The following is a 25,272-nucleotide window of genomic DNA, read 5'->3' on the forward strand; positions in this document are numbered from 1 at the left end:
GGCCGGACGAGTGCGCCGGTCGGGTCGCCGTGTGCAGTTTAAGGAGCTTGAGGCAGAGGGGCCCCGGCAGGTCGTGGGGTGAGCGTGTGCCGCACGGTCAGCTGTGTGCGGGGCACCGGTGGCGTGTGCGTGTGCGTGTCTCGGAACGCGGCGGGTGGGCGGGGTTGTGTAGCGCGAACAAGATCCTTCTTTGTTGGTAAATGCTTATTTTTCCTCCCTGAAATTAGGTACCAGATTATTTGGATCACATTAAACATCCCATGGACTTTGCCACAATGAGGAAACGGTTAGAAGCTCAAGGGTATAGACACCTCACTGAGTTTGAGGAGGATTTTAATCTCATTGTAGATAACTGCATGAAGTACAACGCCAAGGACACGGTGTTTTATAGAGCCGCCGTGAGGCTGCGCGATCAGGGCGGTGTCGTTCTGCGGCAGGCCAGGCGCCAGGCGGACAGCATCGGCTTCGAGGAGGCCTCGGGGATGCACCTGCCTGAGCGGCCTGCCGCGGCCCCCCGGCGGCCTTTCTCCTGGGACGACGGTAAGCACCCGGCCCGAGCCCAGGCCCCGGTGGGAGCGCGCGCTGGCCCGCAGACCCCGTCCGCACGGCCGGGGGACTAGAACGCGAGCTGCCGTGAGACCGTACGTCTTCCGTACTCACGAGAAAGGGGAGGGATTCGCTCGAAACCGTCCCTGTAACTCCGCACTCCTGGCCCATCCTGCTCTAAAGGCACCGTCGCTGTGGAAGTCACCGCGCGTGTTTTCTGTTGTTTAATTTTTCTTTGCCACGCGGTGTGGATTTTATGCCCTAGCACGTTTCTGTCCAGACCAGGCGTGTTTCAGGGCCCGTCAGGGAGAAGTGCACAGCCTGTGGCCCTGCAGGGGACGGCCTGGGTCTGAACGTGCATACCAGGGGGCATTTAGTTGGGGGCTGCGCCCCAAGTGGGTCTCAGGCCCCTCCTGAGGACATCTTGTGACGGGGGGAAAGCCTCGGGCGGTGTGTGCCCAGGCCCCCAGACTCTGGCCTTGCAGCCATCTGAGTGCCGCTGTGTCTGTCAAGGCGGGCGCCGTGGTCTGTTGGCGTGTTCCTGTCCTTGGGGGCTGCCTTCCCTGGGTCTTGCCCTGGCCGTGACGCTCCGGCCACTGTGTGACCTCCCCAGGACAGGAAGGGGCTTCCGGGCTTTGAGCACTTGGGCATACGGGTCCTGGTAGGATTTCCTCAGTCAGGTCCTGCCCCCGTGGTTTCACTAGGGAGCAACTCAAGGATGAGAAATGTTTATTTTTTCTGTATTTGTGCGGGGAGATGGTGGAGCTTGGGGAGCCCGTGTCCCGGGCCACAGGCCTTCCATCCTCCCTCCCCGTTCAGCCCGTGGGGGCACCGGCTGCCTTCATGCTGCTGAGGCCCACGGGCTGTGTCTCGGAGCGTCTTGCACACAGAGCTGTCCTTCGTCTGCTCGAGGGGCCAAGATCTGACGAGGCCATTTTTCAAGGGGGCTTCAAGTGACATGGTGGCTGTTTACGTGAACGTCTTTGACGCTGTTGTTTACGGAGTTGTGTTAGAGTCCGTGTGGATGCAAGCCAGGCCGTTCGGTGTTCCGCGTTTTGTTTATTCTGCAATTCTGATGCTTCGTGTCTTTGGGAAAAGCGCAGATGCTTTTAGTTAGTGCTTGTTTCTGGAGGACGCGCCGTGCCTGTTGTCTCTTCCCGTCTCCCCTCTGTGGTCTCAGTCGGAAAGATCCATTTCTTTCTTGGCCATCTTTCACTGATTTTCGCTACTCTGTGTTTTATGAATTTTGTCGTTTTGCTTAAGTTAAAGTCGGTAGGGATTTTCATAGTAAATAGGCCTGAAGTGGACAACGAACTGTGCATTGTGTGGCCCAGTTTGAGTAAAGCCCCCCAGAGGGCTGGGTCAGGAGACCGTCCCAGACGTGAACCCCAGCCGGATTGGATCCCGGTCTGCGCAGGCGGCCCCGTGCGTGTGGTGCGGGTGTACCTTCTTCCGGCCCGGCCGCCGGTGCAGGTGCACGGCAGGAGCGGTGCTGGCCTGCTTCAGGACACCGTGTCCCTGTGCGCCTGGCTCGCCTGCTGGGGATGTGGAGACTTTCCTGCAGGCGTGTCCTGATGCCCGCCGGGTGGAAGTGTGTCTCCTGGCGTGGCAGCCCGTCAGGGGGTGGAATGAGCGCGGTGGGGACTTGGGGCTCCTGTGGGTGGGGCCCGTGCCAGTGAGGCGGTCGCAGGGGCGGCGAGGTGGATGACTGACCGGTGTCCTCTGACTCCAGTGGACAGGTTGCTGAACCCGGCCAACAGGGCCCACATGGTCCTGGAGGAGCAGTTGCGGGAGCTGCTGGACAAGCTCGACCTCACGTGTGCCATGAAGTCCAGCGGGTCGCGGAGCAAGCGCGCCAAGCTCCTGAAGAAGGAGATCGCCGTCCTCCGAAACAAGCTCAGCCAGCAGCACAGCCAGCCCCCGCCTGCGGAATCAGGTATTGGAAGCTTCGAAGAGGAAGGTGCTCAGCTGGGGCAGGAGACGGGGGAGGAAGGTAAGCACGTGCTGAGCGTCGGTCGTCACTTGCTCCCCGGAGCCCCCGCTGGGCTTTCCCTTCCGGTCCCCGCGGGCGCCGGCTCTCACACAGTCACGAAGCTGCAGGCTCAGAATGAGACTTTCTTAACCTGTTCTTGAGACACTATTTAAAAAGAGTGACTTAGGCCTTGCACACCGCCCAGAATGGTGCCAGAGCCGACGTGGCTTACGTGGCGAGAGGGATGGTGTTTGCTGGGCACAACTCTTGAAAGGGCTGTGATGCCACCGTGCCCTGAACGCTCCTCTCTGATACTGAAGAGTGGCAGGTGACGCACAGGCTGTCACCGGGGAGCAGGGATCTGACCCGGAGCTGCCTCTTGGGGCTCCCGACACGTCACATGCACAGTGACGGGGCTGGTGACCTTTCCTGGGGCGCGTGTCTGGGAGGAGTGCTGGGCACCAGGCACGTTTCTGCGCGTAGGACGTCCGTGAGGAGAGGAAGCCCGCGCCCTGCGGGGAGCCCCAGGGACGCCCAGTACTAATGGCACAGGTGGCCACGGGGCGGGCCTCGAGCTCGGACGCGGGCTGTCGGGAGTGCTGCGGCCCCGTTTTTGGAGCTTAGAGAACCCAGTGGAAGACACGCCCCACGTGTCCACGCTCTCCGTCGGAGTGCGAGCGCACGCGTTTAGTGGGCGGAAGGGAGGAAGGCTCACGCCGCTGGCGGTCTGCCTCGTAGTCTGGGTTTCTTCTCGGCATGTCCGCTCGGGAGCAGCGGGAACAGTAACGCCGCCGTGGGCGTCCCACAGCGCGTCCCCGAGTCCCTGCTCCTGTCGCGGCCGCTGCATGAGGCGACAGCCGCGGCCCTCGGGCTCCTTTCTGTCCTCGGACGTGAGCGGCTCCGAGCGGCTGTGCGGCTCTGCTTCGTCCTGCCCCGCGGGCTCTCGGCTCCCCGTGTGGCTGACGAGGCTCCCCTGTGGCCCGAGACACGGGCTCCGGAACCTCCCTTTCGGGCGATCGGATGAGGGCGGCAGGAGAGGCTGCGGCGGGCAGGAAGGACGGCTCTGCCGTTCTGTTGTTCTGTTGAGAGAGGGAGGGAGGGACTGTCAGGCAGGCTTCATGCCCAGCATGGAGCCCGACATGGGGCTCGATTTCATGACCTTGAGGTCCTGACCGGAGCTGAAATCAAGGGTTGGACAGACGCTCAACCGGCTGAGCCCCCAGGAGCCCCACGACAGTTGTGCTCTGCAGATGGCCGGACTCCTCCAGGCTTTGGTGCTGGCTGTGCCGTGTGTGCACCCTCACGGTCCCTGGGGTCCGGGGGGCCCAGCTCGTAGGCCTGGAGCAGGAGGCACACCTTCATCCTGGCCAGTCTCCTGCCCCTGTCTGAGCGGTCACTCTGGCTGAGCTAATCTGTTTCTCTTCGTGGGAAAACCACTCTTTGTGTGTCATTTGCTCCAAAAAGAGTGAGTTTGGGGAAAGCTTGTGAATGGTTGTTCACCGTCCCCGGTGGGGGCCGGGGGTGGGGTTTGTGTGGACGCGGGGTCTTCCCCTGTTGTCCCTGCAGTTTCCCCGCCAGGCGGGCGCCCCCCACGCCAGCCCACATTTGCTGTTCTGAGGCATAGGGTCATTTTGAGGAAGAGAGCAGGGAGGTCTGACGAGAGGCGGCCCGGGGTCCACGTGGACAGAGCCGTGGGAGCGGTGCCGGGGAGCTGGAGGCAGCGGGGGGACCTCCAGGTGGCTGGGGACAGGGCTGGGGGCTGTCATGCCACGAAGGCCGGAGAGGACCGCGTGGCGCTAGCGCAGAAAGGAGAGCTCGTGATCTTTCCCGTGGGACGGGGGCCCGGCGTCTCGTGCAAGAGGAGGACGCGGGACCGCCACGTGCTGTCTCTGTTGCGACTGAATAGGGGTTACGGGTGGGTCAGCCCCGCTGAGGCCCCTCCTGGAAGGGAGGCCCTGGGGGCCGTTGCCCTGCTGGGGCCTCTTCCTCGCAGCCCCCGCGGTAGGACCAGGGCTCCTGCCTCCGCTCTGTCTGCTGTGCTCCCGTGGTTCTCCGGGTCGCCGGTCACGGCCACAGGTGTCTGGTGCGTGCGTCCTCGCCCGCCTGCGCCCTCGGGGCTTAGTCTCTGCTGCTGCTGGAGTTCGGTCCCGGCGGGCTGATCGGGTGCAGAGTCCCGAAGGCAGGTGGCTCTGGGAGAAGGGCAGGCAGGGTGCAGGGCGCCGTCACCGAGTCGCCGGCTGGGCCTTTCCCTTCCAGCCCCTGGGATTTACGTCGTGCTGTGAGGCCGTCTGTCCGCGTGTTTCAGGACCGAGCCTTTGTCTTTTCCCGCAGGCTCCCCGAGGCGCTCGTTCTGTGCGGCCGCGACTCCCCAGAGCGGGTGGGGCTGCGGTTCGGCGGGTCCCGCTGCAGCGGGGGAGGGCCCTGTCTCGTCCCATGTCTGTAAAAGGGGTCCCCGGTCCGCAGCGTGTGTAGGTGGCGGTTTCTCCATTGAGGACTGCGGGGTGAAAGCCCGAGGCAGGGGTGGTGGTCAGGCAGCCTGCGGTCGGGGTCCCAGGAGGCGGACGCCTCCCGCCAGTGCCTGCCCGAGTTCTCTGTGGCTTTGATGCGGACGCGCTCGGTCAGGGGAGTTGGCGAGGGCCTGAGCTGCGGACGGACCTGCCTCTCCGGGTTTTCCGAGGCGCCAGCTCTAGACCCTGAGCAGGGAACCTTGTGGCGTTTGTGAGTTTCGGAGTTTCGGACCTGGATGTTTGTGCTCACGGCTCCGAGTGGAACGGGGTTTGTTCTAGAAGGTCGTAGAGCAGGTCTCCTGTGCGGTTGGTTCAGTGACAGGACTGTCAGCAGCCAGTGACCTTTCAAGAGAACTGGAACGTGTGTGTCAACTCCCCGTGGGGGGTGGGCTTAGGGTCCTGAGCGGGCGGCAGGGGTGCTGGCTGATGGACCCGGGGTCCAGCCGCGGGGTCACCGGGCACCAGTGCTTTCTTCTTTTCTCATGGGTGAGGAGAGTGAGGCCCCGGGCTTCGGTAACCCCCTGGTGCGGCCGCCGCTAGGTCCCCTGCATAGCCCTTGACGGCTGGCCCCCGCCTCCTGCCCCTTCACGCCTCAGAGAGGCTTCTGGGGAACCGCCCAGGCCGAGCCTAGCGCGGGGACGGTGGACAGGCAGGGCAGTTGTGGCTGTGCCTCAGGCTGCCTTTGGGCAGCAGGAGGGGTGGGGAGGGTCCTCAGAGGACGCCCTCACCTTTGCGTCTGGCGAGGTGCGTGAGGGCGAAGAAAGCCCTGGGTGGGCGGAGCGTGAGATGCAGGAGAGTGTGTGCGTGGACCTTGGTGGTGACGTGGCCAGGGACGCGGGCGCGCTGGTGGCCGGCTGCCCAGGCTAGACGGGCAGGCTCGGGGCTGAGCCGGGACTGGAGTCGGAGGGGGAAGCACGGACAGGGCATGTGAGGAGGGGGCCCAGAAGAACCTGGGGAGGCGGTGGCGTTCTCAGGCGCTAGTGGCCACGGCCTGCCTTGCCAAGGCCCACCTGGCTGAGACAGAGGCGGGCTGCCGGCCGTGGCTGCAGCGATGGGGGCAGGACTCCTGGTCAGTGGTCGGGCTGGGACCTGGCGTGGGGGGCCGGGGGAGAGGCCGGGCCGGGGACAGGAGGCAGGTGGCGAGCTGAGGCGCGCGCTCAGGGAAGGGGCGGTGCTGGGCCCTCACGCCAGTGGACGTGGGCTGCGGGGGCGAGTCCCTGCCCGGCGCGGCTTCTTGGAGAAGGTTCCCAGCAGCAGCAGCTCCCCTGCTCTCTGGTTTCCGTGCGCTCAGTCTCCCTGCGTGGCCCGTGGCTTTTGTTTTCCTAAACCTGTTAGGGACTGCAAGGGACAGGCAGGAAGAACCCTGCCCCGTGTCGGTCAGCATGGTTCGCGGTTCGGTGTTTCCACGTCACGGGTGCCACACGGTTCCCCAGGCAGTGGTACGGCCGTGATAGGGGCGTGGACACAGAAGGACTTGGGTCCCCTCTGCCGCGGACACACTGCCTCGGGTCTTGGGTCCCCTGTGACGTGCTGTGTCCAGCTTCAAGGGCCCAGCAGGGCTGTGTCTGGCTGTGTCAGGACCCTGCCGCCTGGCTCCGTCTCACCTTCCTAAGGGACAGTTCTCAGGACGCGCGCTCTGGGCCATAAGTGGGACCCAGGAGCTGTGCAGCTTTCCGCTTTCAAAATGACCAGCTTTGAGACATGACCTTCTTAGGTATTTCCATGCAGGTTTGGGCGGTTTGGAGGGTTAGTAAGAGGAGAACTGTGCTTAGTGAGGCTGTACGGACCGCTTCGGGCCGTGTGCATTGTTACTCTTACTTTGGTGTCACGTGTCTTGTAGTCCAAAGCAGTGGCTTGTCCCAGAGGGCTGTTCCCTCGCATGGCCAGCCTGCGTGGTCCCTGGAGGACCTCCTCTTGGGCACGGGGATAAAGCCCTGTTCCCTCGGGTTGTCCAACTTCTGGTTTTCATGTTAATAGTTTCAAGGAGCCTTTTAAATGAGGCAAAGATTGTCTTCTTTGAAAGAGTGTTTTTATTTTTAAAGTCAGATTTGAGAAAAAGACTCTCCATTGTGACGTTTCAGAGCGTGGCTTGTGGGGTGGTGGAGAGCCGAGGGGGAGGTTTTCCTGCTCCGTGAGACATTCACAGCCACCCGCCACACACCAGATGGGCCTTGTCACCAGCCTAGAACCCCTCGGTCAGAGTCAGATTTACATGCTCTTGCTGACCTGCTCGCTGACCGTGTGGCCCAGGTCAGGACCGTGTGGGGATGCCTGGGTAGCCCCCTAGTTCTGGGACGTATTCCTCTTCCTCAAGGTAAGTGAACGGTGGATTGCGATTGCGGTCGCGGTCACAGACGCGAACGCTGTCGGTACTGGCGTGTGTGGAGGCAGACCTCGACAGTCGCTTTCGGGAGTGACGTGATACCCTGCGCGCCTGGAGCCCGGGCGCCGGGCCGCGTCAGTGTCCGCGGTTAGGGAAGCACACAGTGTCCCCGACGGGCCCGGGCCGCTGCGGCCCTGACCGCTTGCAGACAGTATATGGGACGCGTTGTTTTCCTTGATTGACTTAGTGTTTTGGTGGACTTCACATTTATAGTAAGTTTTATAATAGATCTTATAATGATCAGTTTTCAAAAATCACTTTATTTATAATTTTTTCAGGAGATAAATCTCCCCCTAAACTTGAACCATCAGATGCATTACCTCTTCCTTCAAACTCGGAGACTAATTCAGAACCACCAACCCTCAAACCAGTAGAACTCAACCCCGAGCAGAGTAAACTATTCAAAAGAGTCACATTTGATAATGAATCACTTAGCATTTGCACTCAGAGCGCACTGGTAACCGGACACCCTCCAGAGCCCACCCTCGCCGGTAGTGGCGATGCGCCAGCGGCGGTCTCCGCGGTGCCGGAGCCAGCAAGCGATGTAAACAGACGCACTTCTGTTCTCTTCTGCAAATCGAAAAGTGTAAGCCCCCCAAAGTCTGCCAAGAACACTGAAACCCAGCCAACTTCTCCTCAGCTAGGGACCAAAACCTTTTTGTCTGTAGTCCTTCCGAGGTTGGACACTCTTCTGCAGCCAAGAAAAAGGTCGCGGAGCACCTGCGGCGACTCTGAGGTGGAGGAGGGGTCCCCGGGAAAGCGGCTGGACACAGGTAAATGCCCCGGGGTGCCGCGGTCTCTCTCCTCCAGGGCTGTCGCTGGAGCCGCCCGGCGGGGCCCTCAGCTGCTGTTGGCCACGGACGGTCGGGGGCTGGGGTGGCCTGGCGGGGTCTGGTGGCGCACGCGGCGTGTCCCAGGATGTGGGTGGCGCGGTGGGTCAGGGCGCATGGGGACAGTCCCCTGCGGGCCCGCGTGGCTCCAGCCTGCGGCGGCATCCCCCCCCCCCGCCCCCGCCAGGAGCCGCTGATGTGACCCTGGAGCCTGTTGGCCCCGCGTGTTGGGGCTTCTGTCCTCAAGTCCCCTGAATTTCTCAAGCCGGGGTGGCCGCGGCCTGGTGGCCTCCCCACGGGCGCGGCTGGCCGTCCTTCCTGAGCCCGTGCAGCCCGGGCGGTGCGGCCGATTGCGCGCGTCGTCTGCGTCCGTGCCACCGACGGAGGCCCGGGAGTGTCGGTGCCCAGGGTCCGCCTGTCATGTCTGCACCCGGAGGCGTATTCCGTGGGGGTGGCCAGGCAGAGGTGGCTGGGGCGCGCTCCCTGCCCCACAGCCGACATGCGACTCCTTCTGGTGGCCAGAAGATTCTGTAGAACTTTTGTCCTAACGTGTGCGAAACTTTGCTTCATTCACTTAACGTGACGGAAGTGCTCTGGGCGGCTGATGCGTCGGGTGGGCCGGAGCCTTCTCCGTTCCCGCGTACCGTGAGCTGCGTGGGGGGCACGGGCTGTGCGTGGAGCTTGTGTCTGTGCTTGTGAGTCGAGACGCCGCGCTGGGGCCCGTCGGAGCCGGGCCCGGCGCACCCTCCTTCCGCGCTGTGTGTGCGAGCGCCGAGGTCCAGTTGGCGCGCGAGGACAGAAGCCAGAGCGCGTTGTGCCGCGGGCACCTGGGCAGAGCCGCTGGGACGTTGATCAGGGCTCCAGGCCCCGGGCCAGAGCCTCCGACCACGGCCCTGGTGTGCCACAAAGCTGGTGTCAGAGGAGGGGTCCGTGGGGCCCGACGGTGGCTCTCACCCAGCCAGGCGGGTCCTGCTGTAGCTGATGCCCCCCCGCCCCCCGAATAGGTGAGGCTCCACGGGCAGCCTCGCGGCTGTGCTTGCCGGAGCCTCGGGCGCCCCCGCCCTTGTAGGAGCTGCTGGCTCCCTCCTGCCCTGTGTACGGCCGAGCGGGGGCCTTGCAGGTGTCTGGTGCCGACGGGAGCCGCGCAGGAGCGTCTGTGAGCGGGCCGCGGCGGGCGACCGGATGAGCGCCTGCCCCCGGTGGCATGACTGACGCGGGGGTGTTTGCTTTCTTGTTCCAGAGCAGCAGTAGACCGGCCGCGTGCTGAGTCCTGACGCCGTCCCGCACGGCCCGCGAGTCTTAGTAGCGCTGGGACCTGCGCAGCGCTTGGGCCCAGGCCCGCGCCGCTTCCCGCTGCCCGTCCTGGCGCCTGTTTCTGGCTCTACCTCACCTCCGCCTCCTGGCGCTCTCTGCACGCCCTGGACCGCTCGCTCCGAGGGGCGGCCTCCACTGTCCGAGGACGTGAACTGTTCTGAACCTTCCACTTTTTCCAGAGATTCGTCCGTGTGCTCTGCCTTGTGGGGGGTTTGCTGGCGTCCCGCGGCCCGCTGCAAGACTCCCAAGTTAGAGGGAAAACAGACCCTCTCATTTGGAGACGCTCGGCCTCTGGGGGCCCTCCCTGCTCTCGAGCTGTGGGAAGCGCCGGGGGGCGGCCCGGGTTAGAGACCCTGACCCCACGCGTGCTGGTGCCGCGCCACCCGGAGCCCACGCTCTGTCTTCTCGCTTCCTCCTCCTGCGATGCTCATCTGTTTCCCAGACGGACAGCTGGCCCGGGACTTCCGCGCTCCTGGTCTCTGCTCTCGAGACGCTGCCGTGTGCACGTCACGCGCCGTGGCGTGTGTGTGCGTGTGAGAGACACAAAGACAGAGATCAGAGACCGACGTAGAGACAGACTGAGACACAGAGCAGAGACAGATACAGAGACAGACAGAGAGAGACAGAGACAGAGACAGAAACGAGACAGATGGAGGCAGACACCGGCCACCTCGAGACACAGAGAGAGACAGACGGAGAGACAGAGACAGAGACAGACAGAGACAAGGCAGACGGAGACAGAGGCACAGAGAGAGACACAGACACAGAGACAGAGACAGATACAGACACACAGAGAGAAACAGAGAGAGACACAGAGAGACAGAGACACAGAGACAGAGATACAGAGGGAGACAGGACACAGACAGACACAGAGACACAGAGAGGGACTCACGTTCACCCTCAGGCCGCTCTGTGGAGGCTGGTCTCGTGGCGCCCCCAGTCAGACTAAATGGCTTTTTCGCTGTTTTCCAGGTTCTCAGTTAAGCACTAGCATGCTGGGTAGCTCACTCTCTGGACCCTAACTGTCCTCTCTCACCACGTGGACCGGAGCTCTGCTGAGCGGTCACTGCGCCCCGGGGTCTCACATAATTTTGTGGAGGACGCTGGGAGCATCTGTTTCAGCCATCTTCCAAACAAAAACACACACACCGGCGCGTGGAGGACATGGGCCCCACCCCGCCCACCCCCTTCTGTAAGTCAGAGCCAGACGCCCCTGGGAGCAACGGGCACTGGTGCCGGAGAGCCGCCCGGTGCCCCTCCTCGAGCCGGCCGTCGCAGGGACGCCGCCTCCGCCCGCCCCGACCCCGTGGGTAGGTGTGAACGATGCCGAGGGCGACTTCAGAGCCGGGGGCAAGACAGCCTCCGGCGCCCGCGGATGACTTACGTGGACCGAGATGGTGATCCCGCCTTCAGCAGGCGCGGGACTGGCCTGGAGGGGCCGGGGGCGCCGGGCCGGGCGCAGGGTGCGGCCCGGCCGGAAGATGTGTGAACACCGATGCCTCCCCTCGCTTGTCAGTGTCTTTCTTTCCTGGGTTTCTGCCTGGTCTCCGGCCCTTCCGGGTGTCTCCCTGCCGGCCGGGCCCCGGGGAGTCCTGAGCCAGCCGGCAGCTCTGTCTCTGCTCCCCACGCCGATCGTCTGCTGTGCACGCCGCTTCTGGGAGGCGGTCTAGGCGAAAGCAGGGCAGTTGGGATCTCATTTGCTGTTTTTACGAAAAGGTTGAAAAACGCAATTGTGTTGCCAGCAGTACAAATAAAGACGTACGCACGAAGAAGCAGGTGGCCCCAGCACTTCGGGAGGCCGAGCACAGTCGCTGGGCCCCCGGCCTCGGGAGCTGGCCCGGCGGCACACCCTCGGCTGTACCGTCCGGGGTCCCGGGCCGTTCCTGGGCTGGCAGGCAGCGCCCCGGTGTCTGTGCCACGGGGTGTGGTGTGCGGGGAGCGCGGCCCACTCTGCTTCTCTGCCTCCTGCCCCACGAGCAGAAGGTTCCTTGAGGAGCAGTGAGGGTATGGCAGGTGTGGCCTCGTCCCCGTGGGGGACCACCAGGGGCTTCTCACCGCCCGGCGGCCGGGAGCTGTTCCCACGAGCTCGAAGCTGTAACGAAGTTTTCGAGGGCTGAGCTTCTGCCGCTGTTGACCGGCCGTCTCAGGGCCCCTTGGGAGCCCCTCCCCATGGGACCCAGCTGTGTCCCAGGAAGCCTTCCCAGGGGAGCTGCTGGGCCAGAGCGTCTTTTGGTTCAGGGTGTTGTGCCCGTGGGGGCCGAGAGGACGGCCCTTGTGTGGCGGGACAGGGCCTGGGCACAGGTCCCGCGTGCTCTGGGGGCGCGGCTCCTGCGCTGGAGGCCGCCAGCCTTTCCCGCGTGGCCAGCTCGTCGGCCGTGTCTCGCAGCACGGCGACTCGACGTTCGCTGTTGAGAGACGTCTGTTTCCCTGAAGTGGTTTGTTAGAGGTGGTGTGGACGTGGTTTCGGCTACGGCCTCCGGTGCCGCGTGAACGCCTGTCCTTCGCGAGTGGCTCGCGCGCCCATCTCCGCGCAGACCCCAGTACCTGCCCTGGCCTTGCGGGCTGTGCAGGGTGGGCCGGGGGCTCCCTCAGCCACCGCTGGCTGGGAGGGAGCGCGTGTCTGTGCAGGAGATCTGTGGGCCGGGAGGGGGCAGAGACGCTGCTGCCCCGGCCACCTTGAGGACGTTGGGAGGGCTGGGCAGCCCGGGGAGGCCGTGCTCCGGCCCCAGCAGCCTTCTCTTGCCGGGCGCGTCTGTGATGCCTGCTCGTCGGCAGCTGGTAAGGGATGTTTCCTGGGTAGCAGCCAAACGGCGCGTGTAACTAGTCGCTGTGGGCGTCGCTGTCCTCTAGTGCCCTGGGGAGGTCGTGGGAGCCCCACGTTTCCCCCTCGGCGCCGCCTTCCCGGTGGCACGTGCAGCCTGGCGCCACGTTGGGAGCACGGGTGCCGGGTCGTCGTCTTCCCTGGATGCGTCTACGCAGGCGCTGGGCCACGGTCTGACCTTGGCCGGGGCGCTCTGGAGCAGGCGTCTTCTCTTGCTGTTCTGAGCGAGGACTGCCCTGCTGGGGACAGGCAGCGGGCCCTGGCTGAGCTCTTCCCAGTGCCTCTCACGTCTGCCCCAGCAGTGCCCGCTCCAGCTCTGTAGGGAGAGGTGCAGGTGGAAGGGACCTGGGGTCAAGGTGGCAAGTGCCCGGCGAGGTCATCCAGAGTCACCAGGCCCCAGCTCCTAGGTGACCCCGTGCAGAGCCGCTTTGTGGCTGCATGTCCTTGTTGCTCAGGCAGTTGCCCATAGGGCCAGTCGGGTGATGTCCTGGGGCTTCTTCGAAGGCACAGGCGGTGCTTCGTGGCCTCGCTGCTGCCGGGTGCTGGACGTGCATCTGCGGGACTGTGGCCCTGTCCTTCCGTCCCTACAGGGAACATGGGTGGGGTGGGCTGTCTCTGGGTTGCTGCCTTCTGCAGCCCCTGGGGGACCCTGGGCGACCCTGGGCGTGGCTTCACTCTTCCCCGTGTCCCCGACCTGCTGGCCTGGCTTCCGCTCAGCAGCTGCGCTTTATGGGCCACGACTGTCCGAACGCCTTGGGCGAGTTCGGCCCCCGCCAGCTGCCCTGCCCGCCGGGGTGTGGACGTGAGCACAGCGGTAGCTCGGTTCTCTCAGAACCGGTGCTGCTGCGTCGCAGGGCAATGGAACAAGACGTCTCCAGGACTTACTCCAGGAGAACAAGTCGCTTCCGGCTGTGCTGTGAGCAGTGGCCGCTGCCCGCGGCTGTTTCTCGGCTGAGCTCGCTGAACGCGTGCTTTGGCTGCTGAGAAAGTAGCGTGTAAAGTCGATGAGGAAACCCCGTAATCTGGCCGCCTCCTTCAGAAAACGTTTAAAGAATCAGATTTAACTTTTTTTTTTTTTTTGAAGATTTTATTTATTTACTTGACAGAGATCACAAGCAGGCAGAGAGAGAGGAGGAAGCAGGCTCCCTGCTGAGCCCGGAGCCCCATGTGGGGCTTGATCCCGGGATGCTGGGACCATGACCTGAGCCAAAGGCAGAGGCTTTAACCCACTGAGCCGCCCAGGTGCCCCCAGAGTTCATGTTTTTCTTGAGCGTGGGAATGAGATTTTTGGGAAGAGAAGTGTGCCAAGTGCCCGGCTGTCGGGCCCCGAGGGAGCTGCCCGCTTGCCCTGCTGGGGCGTCGGGTGCTTCGGGAGGCAGCGGTGCGGTTGAGTTGCCGTGCTTCTGGGTGAACTGTGTTTTGTTCACAGACTGTTGGCAAACCGGGGGGTGGTCGCGGTCTCCTCCCCAGTGGCCCTGGCACTGTGGGCCACGGGGCGCGGGGCTAAAGGGCGCGTCGCCTGCTTTCACGTGTCCTGCGTGTTCTCGAGTGTGTGCGTTTCCTCGGACTTGCCGTTCCCCTTGAAGCTCCCGTGTGTGCACCTGTTCTTGGTGGCGAGGGGCCTCACCCAGGCAGGGCTGGTCCCCCACGCGGGGGCTCCTCATGTGGCAGAGTCCTTGGAGCTGGGGAGGACGAGGCGGGTGCGCTCGGCTTGGCCTTTGTGGGGCCTGTGCAGACCGTGTTGCTCTGTGTTGAAGAGCGCCGTGTTGGGACCAGCGTGGGCTCGGAGGGCACCTCCGTGTCTCTGCCATGCGCACTGCGGGGTGGGGGCACGGGTCCCCGGATGCCGCGCGGCCTCGCACGGGAGCGCTCTTGCGCAGCGTGGTCCGGCGCGTGGGACTGAGGTGCCCCTGGGCCTCTGTTGCAGGTCTCACCAACGGCTTTGGGGGTGCGCAGAGCGCGCAGGAGCCGGGCGGCGCCCCGGGGAGGAGAGCCGCGCCCCGACGACGCTGCGCTTCCGAGTCTAGCATCGCCTCCAGCAGCAGCCCGCTCTGCGACGCAAGGTGGGCCCGGCCCCGCTTGCTGACCTGCGCCCGCCTGCCCTGCCCTCCCCTCCCCTGCCCCTCCCCCCTCCTCCCAGGGGCTTGGGCCTCCTGTGTTCCACCTGCCTCGTGGAGCTGAACCAGAGACGGGAAACTGACTGTTGGTGGAGAACGGGCAGTTTCTGAATCGGGTCACACTCGTTCTTTATCTTTTCCTCCCAAAGTCGTGTGCTCATGGGAAGGTGGCGAGCACCGCACCCCCGTCTGCCCCGTGGGGGCCCCGCACGCTCCGGGTTGTTGGGTGCATCTGCCCCGTGTGCCTTCGGGGGCCCGGCTCCGGCTGCAGACGGAGCGGAGGGGAAGGAGCGCGTCCTGACGCAGCTTTGCTTTTCCTCCTGAAGCTTTAGCGCGCCCAGGTGTGGCCGGGGCAAGCCCGCGCTGGTCCGTAGGCACACGCTGGAGGACCGCAGCGAGCTGATCTCCTGCATCGAGAACGGGAACTACGCCAAGGCCGCCCGGATCGCCGCCGGTGAGTCCGGGCCCGTCCTCCACGGGCCGTGATGTGGGCGCCCGCTCTGCCGGGCGGGGTCGAGCTGGCCTCCATCCCAGGGGACTGTGAGCTCCACGCGCATGGGGACGGCTGCCGCTCACGGGAAGGGGGCCTGTGGGGACAACGGGGGCGGCTTTGTCCTGCGCATTATCCTTTCGTGTGGGGGATACTCAGCCAGAATGTCTGCTGGTCGTGAGACTCTGGAGGCCACCGACGTTAGGCTCGGTGGCCATTTGCAGCCACACATCGGGGACCGCAGGCCTGCAGGTTCCCCACATTTCCGCATCTGGTGGAGCGCGAGGGACCTGCTGGGCTGGTGCTGGCCGGGCCAGGCTTTGGGGTCAGGTGGGAGTGGGTCTATTGGGACTCCTGCAGGGGTGGCCTGAGACGTGCCCGGTGCCCGGCCCTCCCGATGACGCCCCGCGTCCTTCCTTTCTCTGCCCAGAGGTCGGTCAGAACAGCATGTGGATTTCAACCGATGCTGCGGCCTCCGTCCTGGAGCCTCTCAAAGTCGTGTGGGCCAAGTGCAGTGGCTACCCCTCCTATCCGGCCCTGGTGAGCCTCGGGGCAGCGGGCTGTGGGGCCACGACCCCGGGCTGTGCGTCGTGTGGGTCCGTGGGGCTGCCCTTTGGGGAGCCAGGGTGCTGAGCTGTGGGGTCCTGAGCCCCGAGTCCGAGGGCCCTGCCGCTGCTGTTGTCGGGACAAGTGTCCCCTGAGTGTCGGCCGGGGGACGTGTGTGCAGGGTCAGGGAGCAGTGTGTTCCGGGGCCGTGGCAGACGGGCCCTCAGACGTGACCTCCCTCGACAGATCATCGACCCCAAGATGCCGCGTGTGCCCGGCCACCACAACGGGGTCACCATCCCGGCCCCGCCGCTGGACGTGCTGAAGATAGGTGAGCACATGCAGACCAAGGCTGACGAGAAGCTGTTCCTCGTTCTCTTCTTCGACAACAAGAGAAGCTGGTGAGTGCAGGGGCGCGGGCCTCGCCGGGGCCGGCCTTGGGCTTGCTGTCACGCCGTTCGGTGCTCCAGGGTCCTGCTGGGGGACAGCCGACCGGACCCTGTCACTTCCTCTCCCGTATGGGTCTACACGGTGCTCTTGGGCCTGGGGTCCTACAGCCCCCACGGTGCTCGGGTTTCTTGTCCCCGAGCACGCATGGGGTGTGCGTTAGGGGTCTCTGTGCCGAGAGCTCCCTATGCCGGCGAGGGGCTCCCTAGCGTGGAGGGGCCGTGCGGGGCCGGTGGAGAGGTGTAGACCGATAGCGCTGTGTGTGCTGATGGCGGCCAGGGGCGCTCCTCACCCGTGTCCCTCTCCTCACGGTGACCCGGTCCTGGTCAGACGCGGTGGGGGCTCGTGCCCGCCGTGTCTGGTCTGAGGGCCCGGCGGCCGCCCCACAGCGCGGTCTACCTGCCCGCCCCTCCTGGCGTGGCCCTGCCCTCCCCTGCCCGCTGTGCGAGGGAGGGTCTGTGTGTGCCCGTGGTGGCCACTCAGGTAAGGCAAGGGCGGCCGATGGTTGTGCTGGTCTCCCCCCAGCCTCCAGGGTGCAGTGGCCCCTTGGTAAGTGTCGTGGAGGAGACGTGGTGAAGACTTGATTTGCACACGGTCCCTGAGCCCCCGGCCCCTCCCAGGTTCACAGGAGGGTCAGGCCGGGCCCCTGCCCGCGGCCGCGGGGCTGGTCAGGGCTGGCTGATCGGGCTGGCCCTGGAGCGCCTGGCGCCCACCGCGCATCCCCGCCATCCCAGGAGCTCGGAGCTGCTGGGTCCCCGTGGGCGGCCCTTACCACTGCCCTCTTCTCTCTCTCAAAAAGGCAGTGGCTCCCCAAGTCCAAGATGGTCCCCCTGGGCATGGACGAGACCATAGACAAACTGAAGATGATGGAGGGGCGGAACTCCAGCATCAGGAAGGCCGTGAGGGTTGCCTTCGACCGCGCCATGAGCCACCTGAGCCGCGTGCACGGGGAGCCCACCAGCGACCTCAGTGACATCGACTGACCTGCCCGCCTTCGCGTGGCCTTGTCCATAGTGTGGATAAGCTGTACATGCGTGTATATTGTTCCAGACTTAACTTATTCTGATCTCTAGGCCTGGTTCTTTCCTTCGTCCTCCCGCGCGGAGGGCCGGTTTTATTTCCAAGTTCTCTGGGAACATCCCCGTCTGGGCGCTCTGAACGGCGCGGCTGCGTCCTCCGGCTCGTCTGTGCCGCCGCACGTCCGGCTGGAGGCCGCTGCTCGCCTCACTTTCTTTGACCTGTAGCTTTTTTTTAAAGACTTTTGAATGTTTAATAATTTTGTAAATCATACTCTTTACACGGAGTACCACTATTTAATAAGACGGGATGTAAATTTACAATGACAAATGTGTATTTTAAGAAAGAAAATGACATTATTTTGATGGTACTTTGTGGAAAGAGGTGGAGAATAAATTTATGCTGTGTACATCACTTGCAAATCACCAAAAACACTCCGCCGTCCCCCGTGAGGGCCGGGGCGGGCGCGTCCTCTGGGTGTCGCGTCCTTGCCGACCTCGCCGGCCTCCAGCCTCTGCCGCCTGCCCTCGCCTGTCCACGGGTGTGCCTCCCAGCGGGATATTTATTGTAGAAAGTGTACTCATTTGCTTTATAATGAAAGATAAATTTGCAGAAGTATATTGATATGCATTTTTATACAAGCACATAAAAATTCAACTTGCTTTGGGAGCCGGATGTGTTGGTTGTTGTGTAAATGACTCTGGCTGTGTGTTCTTTGATTTTGTAACTTGTAATCTTTTGTTTACAATGAGGGGCTTTCTGTAACTTGTTTTAATTTAGAACACTTTGGTAGCAATAGAAACTTTGGATACATTTTTGTATGGTACATGTGATGTATATAGAATTAGTACTTTATTTTTATTTTTAAGAGGTAAAGCATTATGTTAGGGGAAAAGGTAGGGTGGGTTTCCAAAAATGCGGTTTTTATATTAAAAAATAAAGTCAAGATTTGGACGGTGTGGCCACTTCATTCCTCCCTCTCTGGGCGCCGGGCGGGCTGGAGCTGGCCTGTCCCCGCCGGCTCATCGAGGCTCGCGACATGCCTTCCTCTTAAAGCTGTCATGGGATGGCATTATTTATTATTTTACCTAATCATATTTTTATTTTAAACTGGTAGTTTTAAAATTTTTAAATGTTTTTTCTTTTTCCCCTTCAGACTCCATTGTTTGTAACATCTCCATAGAAACTTGAAAATAAAATGTCTTCCTTTGATAGCTTGTCCTGTGTCTGACGGACGCTTTTTATCTGCTGGCGGCGGGGGGGGGTCACGGTGGGCCCGACGCTGGCTGCGGTCTGCGAACAGAGCGGGGGCTGCACCCCAGGCACCCCCCAGCCCCCTGCTGGGGCGGCAGCCGAGGCACCTGGGGAGGGCAGCTGGTGGCCCCCCCACCACGGTCCACCGCTCACGGTCAGGGTCGTGGTCACAGTCACACCGAAGGCTGGAAGAAGGTGCTGTCGGGGTCGGCGCAGAGTGAACTTTCCGTTAGTGGCGTCCACTGGAGTGGAGTCGTGCCTCGCAGCGTGTTCCCAGTCTCCTGGGACAGGCTGCAGGGATGCGGGGCTCCCACGGGGACCTGCCCCGGACCCCACCACGTGCTGCTTTCGGGGGTTCTTCAGAAGCCAGCCTGGCCCGCCAGGCTCAGGGCTCAGGGCTGGGGTCGGGGCTGCGGCCAGGCAAGGTGAGAGAGGGATGTGGGACGGGAGGCGCCTGCCCAGCAGGGGCTGGTACGTGCTGGCACCTTGGGGCTCTGCTGGGTCACCTCCTGGGGGCAGCCCACTCTGCAGCCACCGGAAGGGGCAGAAAATGGTCTCCTGTTTACCTAGGTTTTTGGCATCAGCAGCAGAGGTCAGCATCCCGGGAGGGGAGCTGCTGGGAGGGGTGGGTGGCTTGGGGGTGGGTGTGCAAGGGCCCAGCGCCAGCGTGGGGACCCTTGGTGGTGGGAGCCGGGCAGCCTGGGACGGACGGCAGGCACCGACCTCGTGCTCTGGGTCAGCCCCGCTGGCCTTCTCTCCTGCTACTCTTGCAGGTCACCTGGGGCTGGGATTCTGTGGTCTCTGGGCTGCCCGGGGGACACTGGGGGACACGGGGCCTGGGGACTCAGGCCTGGACCCGCTCAGTGTGTCTGCTCCAGGCGGTGAGGCTCTGCTCGGAGCGCGAAGGGGCAGAACCATCGCCTGGCTCCTCGGGTGTCTGAGGTGTGGGCGGCGCTCATGGTGTGGCTCAGCTCAGGGCCCCTGCGTCCCCGCCACCCTGGCCGGGCCTTTTCGCTTCTGCTCTCAGTTGGCAGAGTTCGTGGTCTCCCCATGACAGATGGGGACCCTGTGTCCCTTCCGGCTCATGCCCTTTCTAGGACCTCACTCCGCCCAGGTTCATGTGCTCTGGGATCACCGCCTTGGCGAGAGCAGGCTCTCCTTCCCAGGAGCGCTTGTGGCCCAGACTCCCGCAGATCCGCACCACCCACCCCCCCTGCCCCGCCTTGCCCCCTCGCCCTTGCCCTCGGAGTAATGACTGCGGCCCCCCAGGGCCCCGTGTAGCCGGGCGAGGCCAGCAGACCCGACCCATGGGACGTAATGGGAAGTGTCCCTTCAGGGAAGCGCCCTCAGGGAGGAGAGCTCTTTCCTGCTGTTTTTTCTGCTCTGTTGGCTGGAATGTGGACGTGGTGGCTGGGGCTGCAGCAGCTGTTTGGTGTGGTGGAGAATGGCACGAGCCGTAGGAGAGAGTAAGCCTGGGTCTCGGAGGCACACACAGCTTTCCTGAGGATTGATTTATTTTTGTGATAGAAACACACATGTATACCCTTTTAAGGCCACAGTTATTTTTCTTGATAGGTATATTTCAAATGGGTGAAAGTGAAATAATGAAAATTCCAGAAAAACGTGAAATGATCATTTATAGCCACGGAAGTGGGGTTGCCCTTTACAAATAGGACTACACTTCTGGAGACTATAACAGAAAATAGTAACGTATTTAACAGGATAAAATTTAAAAGTTTGTGCGTGCATGTCCTCAGATCTGTTAGTGTCAAAAGACCGTTTCCAACCCAAGCCACAGAAAAGGGCTTTCCTTACACATGAAGCTTTACAAATCGTCGTCGTCTTTAAAAAAAAAAAAAAAAAAAAAAGGATGTGTTTATTTGGGGGGAAGGGGCAGGGACGGGGAGAAGAGTCCCAACCAGACAACAAGCCGAGCGCAGGACATGATCCCACCGTAGGATGGTAGGACGCGATCCCAGGAGCCTGAGATCAGCTGAAATTAAGAGTCAGAGGCTCAGCTGAGCCCCGCAGGCCGCCTTACGAGTAACTCATCTTTCAGTGGGATGAAGACGAGGGACAAACGACGGACAAGGAAACACAGTTGGCTCTTACGCAGGAGAAAGAGCGTCCCCAGGGCCCAGGGGCTCTGCTTCCAGACGTGCTCTCGCTCGGCCCCGCACTGCCCGTGTTGCTGTGGTCCCGACCTGGAGCCCGGGCCGCCCGCTGCCTCCGCCGGGCATCCCCGAGGGGCCCGGGCGTGTGGGGCTCTCCCAGGTCACAGGTGCCCCGACAGCCGTTTGTGCGGCGAGGATGTCCGGGCGCGGAGGGAGAGGCGGGCCTGTGCGCGCTCGCTGTGTGCTCGGGGCTGTGGCTGCCGCGCCCCGGCCTGTGCTCCCCGTCGGCCCCCGGGACAGACCCTCCGTGCCCCCGCCAGCGGCCCAGGCTCTGACCGCCAGCAGGGACTCTGCGCCGGACTCGAGCACAAGCCCTGCAGCCGCCAGGCGTCCCTGAGAGCGACAGCGTGAGTCTTACCTTCCACGGGGCAGGCGCCGCGGTGGGGCCCGCGCGCTGGGTGAGTCGTGGCCGCGCTCTCCGTGGGCTGTCCTGAGTGGCCTCCCAGGGAGGCTCAAGCTGGGCCGGGGCTGCTGGGTCCGGTGATCCCTGGGGCGGGGGCCCCTCCCGCGTGCCTGGAGCCCAGCTCAGCTCCGAGGGGCCCGTGGGGCGAGGGTCGTGCCGTGAGACTGGGCGTTCCCCCGGTGGGGTCCGACCGGAAGGACCCCGTCCGAGTTCTGGGGGGCTGGCTGAGAAGGAAGGGCTCCGGAGGGCAGGGGGTTGGGGACCCCCACGGGCAGGGCCGGTTTGGGACAGGGGTGTGGACAGGAGCCGCCCTGTGCCGTGGGGGGCCTGCAGGGCTGCGTGCAGCGGGGCGGCCAGGAGGGCGGAGCAGGGCTCCGGGTGCTGAAGAGGATTCACAGCAGCTGTACCCTGAGGTTTGAAGGGGAAAAACCGCTTTCCTGATCTATAAAAATCTAACAGAAACAGAGGAAAAGGGAGATGTGTGCGGGGATGAGCGCGGGAGGAGGCGCAGAGGAGGGCGCGGCGGTCCCTCACCTCGTCAGCGGGGAGCCCGGCGGGGCCGCCCTGGGCAGGGCTTCCCACCCGCCATCCCCAGAAGGGCCGCATTTATAGGGCAGACGACGGCGTGAAGTTGAACGCTTGCTCACGCACGTGCGGTTTGGAGTGACCCGCATCTCCGTGTTCTCGCGCCTGCGCCTTCCAGGAGCCCGGCCGGTGCGTCCGCCTCCCCTCCCAGGTTCCGTCCCGGGCTGCCCGCAGCCGCCGGCCGTGTGAGCGGGCGGGAGACAGACGCACAGGTCCTGGCGTCCAGACCAGAAGGGCCGTTTCTGACCTGGAGGCCAGCTGATGTCCACCAGCCGGGCTCCCGAGGTCACGCGCGTCTCACACACGCTCCTCCGTCTGCGTCTGCGGGTCGGGGTGGTGGGCGACGCGGGCACGGATCACGGGAGCCGCCGTCCGCACGGCAGGAGGGCATGGGGCCCAGGGCGGGCGGCCCCCGCGGGTGGGAGGCCAGCCCCGTGGGGCCGCTGTCCTCGGCGGCCAGGCAGTGTGAGGAACTGGTGCGGCCCTCCCAGTGGACTGCCACGAGCGAGCTGGAGGTGGGCAGATTAACCGGAACTGACCGGCCGCCGGCCCGTGCGAATTCGGGGACCGAGGGAGGAGGATCCGTTAGGAGGCGTTGACACCGGCGCCAACTCCCCGGAGTGCGCCGCAGTTCATTCCGATCGCAAACGCTGAGCTTCGCGGGCGCCGTTGGCCACCGGAGACCGTGACCCCCCCACGCAAGACGCTCCTTGATTTCACTGTCATTATCTCTCTTTTTTTTTTTATTTATTTTTTTTTATTTTATTTTTAAAGATTTTATTTATTTATTTGACAGACAGAGATGACAAGTAGGCAGAGAGGCAGGCAGAGAGAGAGGGGGAAGCAGGCTCCCCGCTGAGCAGAGAGCCCGATGCGGGACTCGATCCCGGGACCCTGAGATCATGACCTGAGCCGAAGGCAGCGGCTCAACCCACTGAGCCCCCCAGGCGCCCCTCACTGTCATGATCTCTTAATTAAATCGTGCTGCTGATGGCGTTTGCTGTCGAGCTTCTACCGACTGTCCAGGAAGTGGTTCTGGGAGCTGCGAGGGGGGCCGGGGCGTCAGGCTCCGCAGCCTTGCGGGACCCCGTCGTCCCTGCGCACCCCACGCCTGTCATTCTGCTCATGGATGGCCCGACCTACCACCCAGCGCACTCCCGTCCCGCGGGGTCTCGGAAGCCAGCCCGGCCGCAGTCTGTGACGGCTCCGGGTGTGTCCGGCGGCCGGCGACACGCGCCTCCGCATTGGCCAGGTTGTCCCCGACTCCCCTGGAATTTCTCGAAGGCCTTGGCATTAGGGCCCTGGGCCTAGACGCCAGCGGCCTTTGCTGTGAAACCAAACCACCACCAGGTGGCAGCTCAGGCCACGCACACTGGCTCTCTCAGGGTTTCTGGGGCGCCGAGCTCTGCACAGGGGTCACGCGGCCATGGTCTGGTCGGGAGCTGCGCCAGGGCACAGAGGCTCCAGGCTCAGGTTGCGGGCGCCGTTCCGTTCCTGCGTTGTAGGACCGCGGTCCGGCTTCCTGCTGGCTGTTGGCCAGACGGCCCCTGCACGTGCTGCCCGCCAGTGTGGCCACGTGCGTGCTCGGCCAAGGAGAGCACCCCAGGAAGAGGGGATGGCCGTCCAACGTAGCCACGTGCTCAGAGCCACGTGCACACGCCACTCTCACCCGATTTTCGGGTTGGTCTCCCCAACACTCAAGTCGAGGAGGCCACAGGAAGGTGTGGGCACCGGGATGGGGGGGCCTCGTGTCTCCGAGCCCCTTCAGGCGAGCCTTACCCCCCAGCGGTCTGAGCCCCCTGCGCAGCCCCACGTGCCTCCTGGGGATGGAAAGGCCCAGACATCCTTGCCGAATTTGCCAAACTGGCCCGAGCCTCACTTCCCTCTGCCCGCCCCTTGTGCCTGCCCTGCCACACTTTTGGACCTTTTCTCCTCCTGATGCCTCTCCTAGATGCCTTCCCCTCCTTGGCTGCCCAGCCCGCCAGCGCAGGTAGACACGTATGTACCTAACAACAGAGGGTGAACATGTATAAGGCAAAACTTGGCAGCCCTGCCAGGAAGAGTGGAGCAGTCCACTGCGTGGACACCCTCCACAGCCACACCCTCCACTGTTAGCGTCGGAGCCGCCACACCCTCCACCAGGAGTGGACAGAACCCACGGGCAGGAAGTTACAGATGCGTAATCGAGCTCAACCACACCATCCACCAACTGGCCGCGAGTGGCGTCCGCAGGCCACTTTGTCCACCAAGAGCAGGGCACACCTTCGTCTCAAGCTTACACGGAACATTCACCAAGATGGACCACGATCTGGGCCAGGAAGAGCACCTTAACCGAAGCCTAGAAATCACACAAAGTTTGCTCTTAGACCACAAGAATTAAACTTAGAAATCAATCCAATATAGTGCACTTAGAAAATTCCCAATGCTAGGAATAAAACTAGAAATCACTAATAAGAGAAAGATAGCTGGAAAGTCTCCCAAATATTTGGGGAATAAATAACACATAGGTCAAAGAAAAGTTTCAAGAGCCATTTAAAAATATTCTAATTGAACTAAATGAAAATGGAAACATGAATGATTAGAATAGGTAAGATAAGGCAAATGCAGTATTTAGAGATAAATTTATAGACGAATGTACATTTTAGAAAAGAAAAGATCTAAAATCAATAATTAAGCTTTCACCTCAGGTAACTAGAAAAAGAAGAGCAAATTAAGTCCAAAGTAGGCAGAAGAAAACAAACAAAAAACAGAGCAGAGGGGCGCCTGGCTGGCTCAGTCAGTGGAGGATGCAACCCCTGATCTCAGGGTCATGAGTTTGAGCCCCATGTTGGGTGTAGAGATTTCTTAGAAATAAAATCTTTAAAGAAAAAAAAATGGAGTTAATGAAATTGGAAATAGGAAAATAATAGAGGAGACCAATGTAACTAAAAGTTGGTTCCTGGAAAAGAAGACTAGAATTGATAAACCTTTAACCAAGCCAACTAAGAAAAAGACAGGGAATGCACAAGTTACTAATATAAGAAAGTTCATCGTTACAGATCCTACAGACACTAAAAGGATAATAAAGGGGGGGCACCTGGGTGGCTCAGTGGGTTAAGCCGCTGCCTTCGGCTCAGGTCATGATCTCAGGGTCCTGGGATCGAGCCCCGCATCGGGCTCTCTGCTCAGCGGGGAGCCTACTTCCTCCTCTCTCTCTGCCTGCCTCTCTGCCTACTTGTAATCTCTGTCAAATAAATAAATAAAAATATTAAAAGCTTAAAAAAAAGGATAATAAAGGGATGTTATGAAGAATTCCATGCCACAAATTTGATAACTTTAATAAAATAGACAAATTCCTTGAAAGACAGAATCTACCAAGAGGCGCACCGGACAGATAGACAATCTGAATAGTCTATGCGTATTAGAGAAATTAAATCGATAATCTCCAGCCTTTTGAAACCAAGAGCACCAGGCCCGATGACTTCACTGGAGGACTCTAGCAAACGTTTAAGGAATAAATTGCACCAATTCTCTACAATCTGTTCCAGAAAATAGAAGTAGAGGGAACACCTCATAACTTACTCTATGAGGCCACTATACTTACCACCAAGACAAGGACATTACAAGAAAACTCTATTTCTTATCAACATAGATGCAAAAATCCTCCGCAAAATATTAACGAATCAAACCCAACTGTATGGAAAGAAGATACAGGGACCTTGAACAGGTGAGATTTATCCCAGACACGGAAGGCTGGATCAACATTTGAAAATCAGCGAGCATACTCCATCACATCAACAGAGTAGAGAAGAGAAATCGTGTGATCATACCTAGAGGTGCCGAATCCAACACCCACTCATGATGACTGCTCTACACAAAATAGGAGG

At 61.9% G+C, this 25,272-nt stretch overlaps 1 protein-coding gene across 8 annotated transcripts in view; it reads left to right on the forward strand.

The window, feature by feature from the left end:
- Nucleotides 1–17,944, forward strand: part of BRD1 (bromodomain containing 1) — a 40,328-nt gene extending 22,384 nt beyond the window's left edge. Inside the window, exons 6-13 of one of the 8 annotated variants that reach the window (XM_044228864.1) lie at nt 228–540; nt 2,279–2,539; nt 7,687–8,181; nt 14,301–14,436; nt 14,817–14,944; nt 15,411–15,520; nt 15,773–15,927; nt 16,773–17,944. In XM_044228864.1, the coding sequence (XP_044084799.1) occupies nt 228–540; nt 2,279–2,539; nt 7,687–8,181; nt 14,301–14,436; nt 14,817–14,944; nt 15,411–15,520; nt 15,773–15,927; nt 16,773–16,956 (1,782 nt within the window). In that variant the 3' untranslated portion in view covers nt 16,957–17,944. Of the gene's footprint in view, nt 1–227; nt 541–2,278; nt 2,540–7,686; nt 8,182–9,478; nt 10,173–14,300; nt 14,437–14,816; nt 14,945–15,410; nt 15,521–15,772; nt 15,928–16,772 lie in introns of those variants that run through there. The other 7 variants (XM_044228862.1, XM_044228863.1, XR_006381401.1 and 4 more) reach the window with 7 other exon arrangements.
- The last annotated feature ends 7,328 nt before the right edge of the window (nt 17,945–25,272 follow it).

The sequence above is a fragment of the Neovison vison genome, chromosome 12 (genome assembly GCF_020171115.1).
Source record: "Neovison vison isolate M4711 chromosome 12, ASM_NN_V1, whole genome shotgun sequence".
NCBI lineage: Eukaryota > Metazoa > Chordata > Mammalia > Carnivora > Mustelidae > Neogale > Neogale vison.